This window comes from Polyodon spathula, chromosome 2 (genome assembly GCF_017654505.1).
Source record: "Polyodon spathula isolate WHYD16114869_AA chromosome 2, ASM1765450v1, whole genome shotgun sequence".
NCBI lineage: Eukaryota > Metazoa > Chordata > Actinopteri > Acipenseriformes > Polyodontidae > Polyodon > Polyodon spathula.
Genome location: NC_054535.1, coordinates 68274427 through 68289737, shown reverse-complemented (window position 1 = coordinate 68289737; position 15311 = coordinate 68274427). Strand labels below are relative to the sequence as shown.

General features: G+C 39.1%; 1 protein-coding gene across 2 annotated transcripts in view; it reads left to right on the top strand.

The window, feature by feature from the left end:
• Window positions 1-14273, top strand: part of LOC121299522 (alpha-2,8-sialyltransferase 8E-like) — a 66173-nt gene extending 51900 nt beyond the window's left edge. For both annotated transcript variants that reach the window (XM_041227306.1, XM_041227297.1), the window contains one exon: window positions 9628-14273. In XM_041227306.1, coding sequence (XP_041083240.1) covers window positions 9628-10093 — 466 coding nt within the window. In that variant the 3' untranslated portion in view covers window positions 10094-14273. The remainder of the gene's footprint in view (window positions 1-9627) is intronic.
• Window positions 14274-15311: the final 1038 nt, after the last annotated feature.

The window sequence follows — 15311 nt, the reverse complement described above, 5'->3', positions numbered from 1 at the left end:
ATGGAAGAGCCTGTGCTTCAGTATGTATGTATGTATGTAACACTTACGTGCATGTAGCTACTGAGGATGGTCATGGTGAGTTACTTTTTCATTATACTGATAATCTCTAATTATGTATTTTCAGTCGAGAATTTCTTGCACTGATGTCTTTAAAAATTATAACACCATTGACATATTCAAGATCTGTAAGGACATAAGGACATGCTTAGACGAGGAATATGTCTTTTTTTGTGGAGAACTAAAAAACAACCTTAATGTTATAACTAGCAATAATTTAACTTGGAAGAAGCAGTTAAATTAACTTTTTAAGTTCCCCACTGAAAGAACCGTCAACCGTTACAAAATATACATGAAAACATCTGTTTCTGGCAGATGATAAGAAGTTAATGCTCCAACACCCAATTTGAAAAGTAGAACCGTCCATGCCTTAAATGATTTCAGGCTTTATAATTCAACACTATACTGAAGAACATTGTGCACAGTACATTTCTTTTGATTCTCCTAGATCTGAAATGAATTGAGAGATCTCTGAAGGGCTCGATGATTGTAACGTCTGAAGAATGATTAGATAATAGCTATGAAATAATAAGAAAGCAAGACTTGCTTAAAAACTCAACAGCTCATCTAAAACTAAAGATGTACATAGTGTGATAAATAGGTGTACGATTGCTAATGTTACGAATATAGAACAGTGGGGAGTATTATATTGTAACATGGAGGATTATAATACTTAGTTGTTTTAACCTGAAATAGATGCAACTTATAAAAATATGATTTGTTGTAATGACAATGGAGTGAGCACTTTTAGGGGTGGCGCTGTTTCAGATAGAGCTATGGGAAATGGACAGACTTCGCTAGGAAAAGGAAAAGAACTCTGTGATTGATCGGATCTGAAAGGTGGCCATCTTTAAAAGGGGCAAGGGGAGTTTGCACAGGGAGAGAAGTGGTTGGAGTTAATGAAGAGTGAGAGGGGTGTTTGCAGACCAGCGTTTTAACAAAAGGAAATTCGTGTTTGGTCATAAAGTGTCTTTTTGAACATAAAGAAAAGCCTGGACCTTTGAGAGTGGAGTCTAACCTCTAAGTCCAGTTAAACCAAAGTCTGTTGGAGAAGCTGACTGACCATGTGATCTGCGTAGAAGTAACCAGACCAAGTGAACCAGAATTGAAAGACAGTTTCATTGGAAGTGAATTAAGTGAAGCAAAGAATTACAAAACCCCACTCAAGAGCAAACCAACCAAGTGCATGTCAGGTATACACTGTCGAATGTATATAGTGTAAATAGTGGTCTGTGTGAACTTATAATAAAGGGTATGGTACACCAGAGCCTTACACAACTACCATTGTAGGTAAGGGTACTTTGGTGGAGGTAATGGTGTCAGACTGGCGGTAATAAATTTCACACAGACAGTTTAAAGTCTACCACTAGTTGGTAGTGAAGACTTGAGTTGTTTTCTTTCTGTTACCTTCATCTTCTAACAAAATAAATATTGCCAGCAGCTGATGTACAGCAATTACAGTTGTGGACATTGTAATCATTTACACCACCTCATCCATCCTGTCACAATAGTTGTAATCTTTACTTAGAGAATTACCTTGAATTGCCTTGATTAATTAACTGTCTATTAATGTACTGTTGTGCACATTAATATTGCAGTCCATCCAATGCCATGCTAGTAGCAAGCAAGACAAGCAGAGTATAAATACAGTACAAGGTTAAAGCAAAAACTGTGCAGGGTTTATACAGGAACTAGGAAGGATTTCATATATGCATGGACTCGATTCTTATCCTTGTATCATTGTGGCAAAGTGGTTAATAGTGTGCAGGTGCAGGTGATCAAAGAAGAGACAGACAATTGTAATCCAGCTGCAAAAGGTTTGTTTATTTTATTCCTTAAGTCCAGTGCCTGACAGCGAAACAAACAGTAAATAGTAATGCTGGTAAGTAATACAGTGGCGTGTATTACTTACATTTATAATCCCTGGGCTGGTCCCGAAATAATAGTCCCGTTATTGTATCCCCACATTAAACACAAAACACATACACAAGTCCGTTCAATGCATAAATTAGTGATTGTGGTACAGTTTACAGTGATACAAGTGAAAGTGCTGATCCGGCTTTGTGCTGGCCCAAGGCTACAGCTCCGAATACGTGTTACAAACAAAAACAGCACTCCTTTAACCCTTTGCGGTCCTATATCAGACTTGGTCCAACATTACAATTTTCCCTTTTTATATATTTTAAACAGCGCGTGTAAAATAAACAGCGCGTGTGAAAATAAATTGGACCTGACGTGCCTGACAAGTGCTGAATAAATGGACCTCCGTGCGCAAAACTGCTCTGCGAGTCGGGTGTATTCGGTGCCCGTGTCCGTGTTGTGCTGTGCTGGGCAGTGAGGCTGTGTGTCGTGATATGAGCTGACTCTGTGGCTGCAGCTCCCGATCTCCTTTAAAAAAAAATCTGCGTTTTGATGCTCCTTAAATGCACAATGTTTCACTGTGCAGTGGAAGGATTGCAACCGCAGGTACCATCGAGTTATCTGGGCATTGTTGTCCTTCATCTTGTGTAACCACCTTAAAGGAGCGTGATCAGTGACAAGAGAAAGAACGCACCAACAAGTAATAGTGAAGAGCATAAGTAGCCCATTTGATGGCTAAACACTCTTTCTCAATGATGGAGTAGTTAGTCTCCCTAGGAGCCATTTTTTGCTCAAATAAATGATAGGGTGGCATCAATCTGAAGGATGAACTCTTTGCTGAAATCTAATGAAATCAGAGCGGCGGCTTGACATAGTTGCTTCTTAATCATATCAAATGTCTTCTGACACTGCACTGTCCACTTTCTAAGAGCAGCCTTTTGGATGAGATCTACCAGTACCAGAGGGTTGACTATGGTGGCATACTTGGGGATAAAATGGCGATTTGGTTCTTGGGATTACTGTTTCCACCAGCGCCTGGACTTTGGAGGCGATCAGCTTTAGCTGCCTCACTTAGAGGTGATTTTTATGCTTCTTCCAGGTGGAGCTAAAAATCACAACATCATCAATGTATGCGACTGCATACTGATGATGGGGAGCTAAGACCTGGTCCATCAGTCTGAAAGGTGATGGGAGTTTCATGCAACCCAAAGGGCATGGTCCGGAAATGGAACAAGCCACCTGGGGTGGAGAAAGCAGTTTTCTCTCTCGAGCTCTGAGTGAGTTTAATCTGCCAGTATCCCTTTGTCAGATTCAAGATCGAGATTAACTGTGCCTTACCCAGTCAGTTGAGGAGCTCATCCACTCCAGGCATTGCATATGCATTGAACTTGGAGTTGGCATTAACCTTTCAAAAATCCACACAGGACCGAGTGGAGCTGTTCTTCGCTCCGGGAAGGTTCAATGACTCCAAGCCTGGACTCCAAGCCTGCAAACTGGACTCTTGCGGCTTTCTGGCATCCGTACGGTCTCTCTCGAACCTTGACATCTGGTGGAGTAATAACAGTGTGTTGAATGACATTAATTCTACCGTGCAAGTCTGAAAAAACATCATTAAACTTTTCCACTAACTGGTAGAGCTCGCGTTTCTGGTATGGAAGTAACTGTTCCCCCATTGGAATGTTCGTTGTAGCTAGTGGACTGCCAGTGGGACCAAATTCCTCTTCTAAACTGTCACAAGCTATGAATAGTGCCTCCCTTTCATTCCAGGGTTTTAACAAGTTAATATTATAAATTTCTGTCTTATTTTGCTGATCGGGTTGTCTAATCTCATAGTTCACATTACCAATTCCCCGTATCGCCTCGTATGGCTCTTGCCACTTAGCATATAACTTAAACTTCAAGTAGGAAGTAGCAACAGTACCTAATCACCTGGCTGAAAAGTTCATGCTTTTTTGTTATGCTGCTGCTCCTAGCAATGCTGTGCTAGTTTTAGATTCTCTTGAGCCAAACAACCAACCAATTCCAAACGGTCTCTTAACCCTTGCAGTCCTATGTTGGACCAGGTCCAATGTTACAATTTTCCCTTTCCAGTCCGATGTCGGACCCTGTCCAACATCAACAAAAAGACATCAAGCTCAGGTCTCTAGTCATTTTTTCTCAGGAAAAAGCAGAGAAAACCTTTCAATGGTTGAGTGAGACTGATAGGAGCCAAAAGCTGAAAAAAAGTGATCTGAGCAATACACATATAGACCCAACACCACAGAGATAACACCGACATAAACAAAGAATATAGCTGTTTCCGCATCCAGTGCTCAAAGAATATCACTGACATTTGCAGAGCTTTTTGAGATGTTACAGTAACAAAATAATGACTTGGATCACATTATTGAGGAGTTTGGTGCTAAAATGAGGGATCAGGAGAGGAATTATCAGTATGCACGACTAAGAAGAGGTATGTGAAAAATAGAGTAAACAAGGGGTCGAGCTTGGCTGGAGATGCAGTACTGAGTGTCCTGTTGATATGCAGGGCCTATTAAACCTAAATTATTGTGAAAAAAAACTTTTAAAAAGCGTGTGAAAATAAATTGGACCTGACGCGTCTGACAGGCGCTGAATAAATGGACCGCTAAGGGTTAACATGATTACATACCTCACTATGTTTTTGGAAGTTTTTGTTTGCTCCTCCCACCCTTATTTCACAAGATCCAGGATACCCTGTTGCCTCCCATACAGCAGCTCAAAGGGAGAGAACCCGGTTGAGCTCTGAGGCACCTCTCTCACGGCAAATATCAGGTAGGGGAGGAGTTTAGCCTAATGTTTCTGTTCTTGGTTGACAAAACAATTCAGCATCTGTTTCAAAGTCTGATTAAACCATTCCACCAGATTGTCCATCTGCGAATGATAAACAGAGGTCCGAATGGACTGAATTTGCAATAATTTATACAATTCCTTTTAACGTTGTAATATAAAGTTCGTTCCATGATCAGTTAGAATTTCTTTAGGAATCCCTACTCTCGCTATAATCTGCATTAACTCTCAAGCAATGTCTGTGGCACTAGCAGATCTCAATGGTACTGCCCCTGAATATCTGGTTGGGTAGTCCACCACTACCTAAATGTGCATATATCCAGAGTCAGACTGGCTCACTGGACTATATCCGTAGCAATGCGTTCAAAGGGAAGGGAGATCAGGGGCAGAGGGACCAGTGATGCCGGTCGAACCCACCCCGGCGCTACTTGCTGGCATTCCTGGCACACCACTACATGTTTTGTCACCTCATTAAAAACTCCCATCCAATAAAAACTAGCCAATATTCGTTCCTAAGTCTTGTCGCTACCTCAATGGCCCAAACTACATGATCTTACTGAAAAAAAAACTGGGGAACGAGTAATTGTGCTCGTGGCTTGGGATACTCTATACAGTAAATGCCTGACAATAATGTGGTGAGGCTATGTAAGTGGCCGGTTATCCTCTACATCATTCCCCTTGATAGACCTAACCTGCCCCCAGATATGAGCCAGCGAAGTATCATTTTTTTGTTCCAATGCTAGGTCCACATCTCGGTCCCAGAATTTCAGGATATTGAGTGCAGCTAAAGTAACTTCAGAACTGGGGGCCTCAGTAAGCCACCCCCACCTGTCACACTGAGTCCCGATCCCCTATCCCTTGCATTGGACAGACTTTGCAGTATTCCCCAACAAATCCCAGCCTTGTTTCATTGACATTCCTTCCTACTTTTCAACCCGTCGCTCTCTTTTTGTTTTTTTCAGGCGAAATTGGGAATGGAACAAATCAGCATGCAGCAGGAAAATGGTCCCAAGAGCTTCCTTCGCTGCTGCCATGGTCTTACCGGAGACTGGTTCCCATTTTATTAAGAATTGTGTCAAAATGTGTCCAGTCTCGACCAAAAATTATGGGATATGGCAACTTTGCAGCCACTGCCACGATTACGCGGCAGTTATGACATCCAACAGTGAGGGGGTAGTCCTTTTTATCCCCATGGATATAGGAAATGACCACAACCTCGCATGACCACCAAGGTACCTCCGTCAATAGAGCTTCCTTAATTAGTGTTTGCTTACATCCTGAGTCCACTAATGCGTGGGTACTCATATCACCAACCCGTACATCAACAATGCAAGGCCCCTCCCAATCAATACCCCTGGACTTACCTGGTGCTGTCAGGACAAAATGAGAGGTCACACCATATTCCATTGCCGCCAGGCAATTCCTGGCAAGGTGGCCGACCTTCTGGCACCCGTAACATGTGGGGCGAAAGGTCTCCCATGGAGCTGGTGTGTCCCGTTGCTGGTTTGACAAGGGGGAGAGGTGCTCTGCTCTTACCCCGCTGGGGGTTGCCCTCGATCTCCATTGTAGTGGAGGGAGGCTGCCCATGGGGTGCTGTTGCAGTGCTGATCCATGGTGAGTGGGGGTGAAATGCTGTGTTGGTCCCGTCCTCGGGACCGTCAGTCATGGTTTGTTGGAGGTATGGCAACCACTGACTGCTGCATCCAGCGCAGTGGGACAGTGACAGCTGACCCAGTTCTGCATATCTGGCCCCAGCACCTTTATGAACTGTTCTATTAAGACCAGTTCAGTCACTTTCTCGGCGATGTTGGTGCCAGGGCAGAGCCACCGGGTCACGTGGTCCAACAATTGTTGCGTCACCAAGCGGGGTCGCATTCCTGATGGTCGTTGGACTGGTATTCCCGGAACCGGCGACAATGCATCTCCTCGGTGATGTCTAGCCGCTGGAGAATAATTAAGGGCGTCAGGGTGTCCTCATGTATTAAGGACTGGTAGGCCGCCTGGGCCTCCCCAATCAAATTGGGGCCCAACTGGGTGAACACTGGACCGCAGATAGTTTTCAAAAACAGGGCAGCGCTTGTATATTTATTCATGCACACAAAACAAAATAAACAAAACAAAAGCTTAACTCTACCAAGCAGTGCAAACATTATTAAAACCGGGTGGCTAAGCCGTTTACTGGTAACCAATGTCTCTTTCAGGCCTTCACTTCACACAGACACAGACAGACATTTTAGACAAGGTTCTATAACCTGCCTATATTACAAGCAGATATCCCTCATTCTATTAGATCAATAAAACAATGACTCTATTAAATAACGAATTATGTGGCTGTGTGAGAACAGCCACAAAACACCCATTTATCAGTGTCTCAGCCCTGTCACAATTATACAGCTGTAGTCAAACTTTTACATACCCCAATGGAAATGTATAATTTCTAGAAATTTCTCAAAAACAATGAATTTTAGGAAAAATCTTTTGCAGCAAAAATTTTGATTTTGTGGAGGACGAGAAAAAGTTACAAGAAATAGATGTCTACAATTATTTATTTCAGCATTCTTTTTTTTTTTTTTTGCAAAACTCCAAAAATGGAAATTCAAAAGTAATACCCTTTGATGCTATGATAGTATTGTCTTCAAGGTGCTAGAAATGTCAGTATGCTAATGCAGAACCTAATTATAGAAAAGTGTAGAAATGCTGGATTGTAGGTGAACATTTTTAGAGAATATAAAAGGGTCAGGCATAGGATGATTGCTGGCATTACCAATAAGTCAATATGGGAAAAAGTAAAAAGCTGTCTGAAGACCTTAGGCAGAAAATTATTTATTGTCATAAAGCTAGAGAAGGATACAAGAAGATATCCAAGCATTTGAGTATCCAAATTTCAACTATTGTTTCAATTACCAAGAAGTACAAGACTCAAAAGCAGGTTCTTTCACCAAGAACAAGTAGAAGAATTATGAGGAAGGTTAATAACAATCCACAATTGACTGCCAAAGATATTCAAAGTGAACTGGCTGCAAGTGGGACTGGGGTTTTCATTTCAAACACAGGTCGAGTATTGCATGCTGAAGGAAAAAGCCACTTTTAGGAAAATCGCACAAGGACAATCGCTTAAAATTTTCAAAATGGCATTTGAATGATGGATATGAGTTTTGGTCAAAGGTTTTGTGAAGTGATGAAACAAAAATCAAGCTATTTGGTCACTGGTGAGTCTGGTGAGGCATACAAAGAAAAGAACACTATACCTACTGTCAAGCATGGAGGTGGTAATATCCTTCTATGGGGCTGTTTTTCCTCTAATGACACAGAAAATTTAGTTCCAATACATGGTACATACATAGATACCAAAAGATAGCATACCGAAAGATGTTGTCCGATCATCTGAAACCCTCCACTACAAAACTTGATTTAAAGCGCAACTGGACATTCCAACACAACAACAATCCAAAGCACACATCAAAATCTATTTCAGAATGGTTAAATAATAAAATCAAGGTTCTGGAATGACCCAGTCAGTCCCGATCTAAATCCAATTGTGAATCTTTGGTATGAGTTGAAGAAGGCTTTGCACAAGAGAAGTCCTCTGAGTTTGTTCAATAAATTAGAACAATATTGTGTTGAAGAATGGTCAAAAATCACTAAAGAATCACGCCAAAAGCTCATTGTCAAATATCCTAATCATTTAAAAGAAGTTATTATTGCTAAAGGTGCCTCAAGTAGCTATTAAAAAGCTAATGAATACTTTTGAATTAACATTTTTTTGAGTTTTGCAAAAAAAAAAAAAAATGCTGAAATAGATCATTGTAGGCATCTATTTCTTGTAACTTTTTTTCCTCATCCACAAAAGCAAAACTTTTGCTACAAAATATTTTACCTATATATGTTTTTGAGAAATTTCTAGAAAAGATACATTTCTATTGGGTTATGTAAACTTTTGACTACAACTGTATATAATGAGGAAAATAAATTTGAGCTCTTCGGGATGGTACAGGCTTAAAATATCCTAATATCCTTGAACAAATCCAGCTTCTGCACATCACAAAACAGTTCATTAGACCAAAATGACTAATGGGATCGTACTTAAAGGGAAATCATCATGAACTACCCAAATTAAAAAACAAACAGACAAACAAAAAAGGTTTTGGAAGTTTTTTTGTGTCTTACCTAGTGCAGTGTGTCTATATAGCATGTGAATATATACAGTATCATCCTTTTTCGTGTCTATGGCTTTCTGAAATTCTTATTCATGCAGGATAGATGATTAAGAAAACCATTTGCAACATTTTGAAACTGAAATAAATAGGTTTTTAAAATATGTGACTCTAAAATACAATCTATATCACAGTATACAGTATGTCTATCAATATGTCTATGTATGTGTCAGCATATTTGTATTTCCTTCTTTTATGATTAACTTGACATATTGCAATCCATGAATAATACAAAATAAGCATTTCACCTACATACAGTAGGCTGTACAATACAAAAGGCATACAATAGGACACTGAGATCTATAGAGTATATAGTGTATGTATTAAATCATGTTAATACATTAATACATGTACAGTTCCTTACACTTCAAGGCAGATGTATTTTTGATCCTGCCATCATAATTGATGTAGCCTATTTGGCTCAGACATTTTTAACTACAGTACTAGTGAAGGAAAAAAAATAACTACTTGAATTTCGTGACTATATCTACAACTAGATTAGATTTATCACTCTAAAAGTTTTCTTCCACCGTTTCAAGCATTAAGGTTAGTTGAGCTGCCTTGTTGGATAGTAACATCAATCATAAATGAAAAAAATATCAAAGAAATAAGCAATAATTAAACAAATGATTAAATTAATTAATACATGTCTAGCATAGACCATTCCAAGCTGTGCTCTTATTTTCAGGTTCCAGAAGCTAGAGAAATGGAGGAAGCCATTTTATGAGGTATTGCAGACCTATGAAAACTCGTCCGTGGTTCTTCCAGCCTTCTACAACACCCACAACACAGACGTTTCCTTCAGGGTCAAATATGTCCTGGACGACTTTGACTCCCCACAGTCAGTCTTCTACTTCCACCCGCAGTACCTGCTCAATGTGCAGCGCTTCTGGATGATGCAGGGGGTGGTAGCCAAGAGGCTGAGCACTGGGCTGATGCTGGTTACGGCTGCCATGGAGCTCTGCGAAGAGGTCCACCTCTACGGATTCTGGGGTTTTCCTATGGACCCCAATGGGATCTTCATGACACACCATTACTATGACAACGTCAAGCCCCGGCCTGGCTTCCACGCCATGCCTCACGAGATATTTAACTTCCTGCACCTGCACAGCAGGGGCATCTTGCAGGTTCACACGCGGGCCTGCAGCAGGTGATGTCCCTTCCTTTTCTTTTGTTTTATTTCAGTGTGCTCTGCGGTTGGGGCTTTTTATTTTCTAGGTTAACAACAGTCTTCCACAAACAGTTCTCTGGGATGAGTCTTGATGTGCAAACCAATATTTGCAGGAAGCTGTGAGAAATGCACATTCTGACAGAAAATGTACCGTGCTTGTTTTCTTAATTTTGGATGTTAAAAAACTATTATAAGTATAGTGTTCCTTGTTATAAGGCAGCCTTTGTACTGCAGATACTCCCATTTGCTAAATTGTCCCATTTCACCAGCACTTGCAATCTCAGAATGAGGCCAAACACAGATAACATAGTTTATATGGGTCATGAGAACAGTGTTATAAAGGATGAGCATGGTTTATGTTAATATGTATGTAAATAGATGTTTAAGTTAAATGAAAATGACATTGACTATATATATTACATAAATCACAATTGCAAAGTTGAATGGATGAAAGAGAGGTTATATGTTTGGATGAAATAAGTTAAATTCAGAGACTTACAATGCTTGCAATGGATTTGTCCTTGCAAGGCTTTTTCCACCTTTGTCCTGCCTGTACCCTCTCAACATCTCCCTCACACACTCAACCATGCGGTCAGACACATCCCACTGCAGCTCATAATACAGAGTTCAGCCTGGCAGCACAAAATCCTACTCCAGGGATGCATAGCTCCATTCAGTCCTCCTCACTAGCTTCCACCTAAAAGCAGGCAGAACATTATTAATCTTCTCAAATATGCATTTCATAAGCCAAACAAGAAATTGCTATGATTATAAAACTTCATAATTTTTGATACAATGAACAATATTATGCACAGTGTATTGTGTTAGTTAATAAATATCACCCATCTTCGACCCTGAGAACTGTTTGTGCTAAAAATAATAAAGTAGGTAACTCGTCATGGACTGTGCTGAGGCTGCAATCAACAATCTTAGCTTCAGCTTCTTCGTGGGATCTCCACTTACAACAAGTTATTTAAGCCATTATCTTTTGTATTGTGGCAGAGAAGAAATCAAGCTTTGTTCTGCAGTTTTACTAATAGTAGTACTGTGTGCAGTGTTCTTTATGGACTGTGTTTTTAATTGCCTGGATTACTGGTTTAAAAAAAAAAAGCAGGACTACAGAGGCTTAACGCACTTGCCTTCTTGCCTAAGGGAAATGGGCTGATGCTGCCATCAAATGGTAGAAGAAGAAACACGCACTCGACATGTTACTGTAAAATAAAGCACAGTGATACCTTCTATTGTTCATATCAAGCACATACCGACAATATTGCTGTCATGTATTGTTTTATAAGTGGAAAGGTTTATCACATATGTTATTGTGCAAGATCCTCACCAGCTTTTCAAAATATTTTTGATTGTCTAGCATTGATCTGACACAAACCGTGGGAAAGACTTTGCACAACAGCCAATACTTACAGAATGCCACCTAGTGCTGTACGATGCATGCTCACCCTGAACTTGAATGGGTGAAAATCATCTTGTGACTTATACAGCATATTGTTGATTATATTTACTTAAATAAGAATACTTAAACTAATAAAGTGACATTATACAATCTATCTGATAAAAGGATCATATCCCTGGGTGCTATGTAGTATTACCATTGTTTTCTTATATTCTACCTCTATTTGACTATATATATATACACACACACAAACATGCAGAATAATTGTGGTAACCTAGCTGCAAAGCACATACTAGCACATCAAGATGTTTTAAAAGATTTTGGTTTAGAAGTGCCTGAAAAAGACAAATGATCAGTTAACCAATCCGTGGATGTTGCTTCCTTGACAGGGTCACTTTTGAAAAGTTCAGGCCGGAATTCAAGCTTAACGGACAGGTCTGCTGTGGTTTAGTGGGTCATAGTCACTGAAAATAATCATATTCGCAACATGACTGGTAGAGCCCCTTATCATTACATTAATTTTACAATGAAACATGTACAAGTGTCTCCCTACTGCATTATTCCACAGCTGAGACCAAATGTTTAAGGACATGCCAATCAGTCTATTATTTATTTTCATTCAATCAGTATCTACCGGTGTGTGGAATTTTACACAATCACTCTAGCTCTAGTTCAGAAGGAAGCTTTGTTCAAAGCTCCTGTTTCACATTGAAATAAGAAAAGAAACAGTGCACCAACTGGGATATCAAAGGCTACTGGTTCTTTTCCTCTTGGCACCCATCTCTACTAAACTTGAGCTTTCATAATGCATTATCAGTGTATGCTACTATAAAAAAAAAAAAAAACTTGACCTAAAACCAAGGGCAAGTTGTAGCTTGCCTGGTAGCATCTATTCCAGCAAGCATCTGTGTTGTGAATGTTTTTATGACATAATGTAGGTGTGTGTTTACTTTGTTTTTATAGATAATAATGAAACATTGTAATAATAAGCAGTGTTTGAACACCATTCTGATTTATTTTAGTATAAGGTATAGATTTATTTAAATAGTGTCATTCTGCACCCTATACTGTATGTAAGCAATAACCCACGACAGGGTGTGTGTTAAGACATGCAGGACACATGCCTGAGTGTGTTGTGAGGTGTTTTTGTTTTGGAACAGTTTTACAAGACAATTTGGTCTGTATAGCACCGGATTTGAGTACAGTACAGATACATTATCATTATCTGCACAATGGGCATACCATTTCATAATAAAATTCAAATAAGTGAAAACTTGATTGCCAGTAGCATATGTGCTAATTATACTTTGTCATTATTCCCAACCAATCAGGATGGAAATGGATATACTTTTATAAGCTGGCACTCTAAAGCAACAAATTACAGCACAGCATTCCTTACAAGTTCAAACACCTTCAATAAGAGTACTGGCTGTGCTACCAGGCAACAAACCACCTGAATTCTTAAGAATGCCTGGAAAGGCTTTAACAATTCATACCAGTCTCAAAAAAACAAAAAATAAAACAAACATGCTGGGGAGTCAAAACATGCACTATTGAATGTGAACATAAGTATTGGTTTCCTTCTAATGTGCCACTGTCATCTATCATGTTTTGTTTTGCAAAACCATTCCACACCCATTGTGATATTTTCAAGATGCTTATTAAATTCAGTAAAAATATAAAAATGTTTTGTTGGGTATTTGGTATAATTGCTATTATATTATTGTCAGACGCTTGACCATTACCTTTAATAAGAGAATTCCCTGTAGTAAAGCAAGCACTGGCTATAGTCACTGATGATCACAGTGATTGTGGCCTTTGTTGTTTAAGTTACACATTACAGGTATTAGCTGAAATATATTGAACCAAGACAAATGGACAGTTGAAGACTGCAGAACAGAGGAAAAGTGTAAGGTAAGGTAATCATATTATACAATTAACAACACAACCAGCCTCGCAATCCTTTGAAATGGGCAATTTGCTTATTTGCTTAATTATTTGTTTATTAGTTCCTTATTCTAGCAGTTTGATTTATTAAACATAGTGACCTTGTGGAACCTGACCCTTCAGTGATCAACTGGTTTGAAGGATTACACATTTAATAATCCATTCATTCATTCATTCATTCATTACATGTTTACTGCAATGAGTGTCTCCAGTTAGATCTAGATTACCATAATTATTTCCTGTAACTGTATATGTTTACATAATAATAAGCCAAACGTGGTTGTTGGCTCCCATGAATTCAAAATGAAACTAAATGGAGATATATCTACTTGTAAGCAAGTGCATTTTGTGAATGATTTCATGTGTTTGTGTCACTTCCAGGTTGGGTATGTTTGTCTTCTGTTTTTGTGGGGCCTTGGGAGTGTGTTGGATGACCATTATTGAAGAAGAGTATGAACATTTCAAACATTAACACATTAACATGAGACCTTTAATATCTCCAAATACTAAACATGTTAACACTGTAATTGCGTTAATGTTGTTTTGTGACATTCGCTGGGTTGTGAACAATGGCAACTTTTTGAAAACTTCGCCTTTTAGCTTTTTGCTGCAAAACAACTGTGTCATAACACCTTGTTTAACAGCACCTTCAAATTTTAGATTTTTATTATTTCAATGTTGGCAGGTCAACAGTTGTTCTTAACCTGCTCTGACACTATTATACTAAATGTAGAGTATTCTGTTAAAACTTTGTTTTTATTATATATATCCCTTTTCTCATTTGGAAGGAACTGCAACTAAGCATGTTCTTAATAATAATAATATACAGATTGCTTGTAATATATATATATATATATATATATATATATATATATATATATATATATATATATATATATATATATATATAGTCAGTCTGCTCAGGGCTGCTGTATGAAGAAGCCAGATTGATAGTGTGCTCTCCTTTAATATACCATGCACCTGGCTCTAATGTATTGCCAGGTGCAGGTGATAATTAACAATAAAATAATAATCAAGTACACATTTGCACATATTTTGGCAGGAAGGATTTTAACCCCCTATTGCTGTGCTTCAGTACATATACAGTGCCTTGCAAAAGTATTCAGACCCCTGACCAATTCTCTAATATTACCGAATTACAAATGGTACATTGAAATTTCATTCTGTTTGATATTTTATTTTTAGACACTGAAACTCAGAATCAATTATTGTAAGGTGACATTTGTTTTATGTTGGGAAATATTTTTAAGAAAAATAAAAAAAAAACTGAAATATCTTGCTTGCATAAGTATTCAGCTCCTGCGCTGTGGAAGCTCCCAGTTTGCACCGATGAAAGAAACTGCCCTAACGAGGACACAATTACCTTACCATTGGCCTCGACCTGTGAACATTAAAGTTGCTGTCACATTTTCTGGATAAAACCCCACTGTTGAAGGATCATTGGTAAGGCTGTGAATCTGAAGGAAAATGAAGAGCATTATACAGAAGTTAGAGATAAAGTAATACAAATGCATAGATTAGGGAAGGGGTACAAAATAATATCCAAGTGTTTGGATATCCCAGTGAGCACAGTTGGATCAATAATCAGGAAGTGGAAGCTGCATCACACCACCCAGGCACTGCCAAGAAAAGGCCTCCCTCAAAACTCAGCGCTCAAACAAGGAGGATACTTATGAGAGAAGCCACAGAGAGGCCAACAATTACTTTGAAGGAGCTACAGAGTTCAATGTCTGGGAGTGGAGTAATGGTGCACCAGTCAACCATATCAAGAGCTCTGCATAAGACTGGCCTGTATGGGAGGGTGGCAAGAAAAAGCAGTTACTCA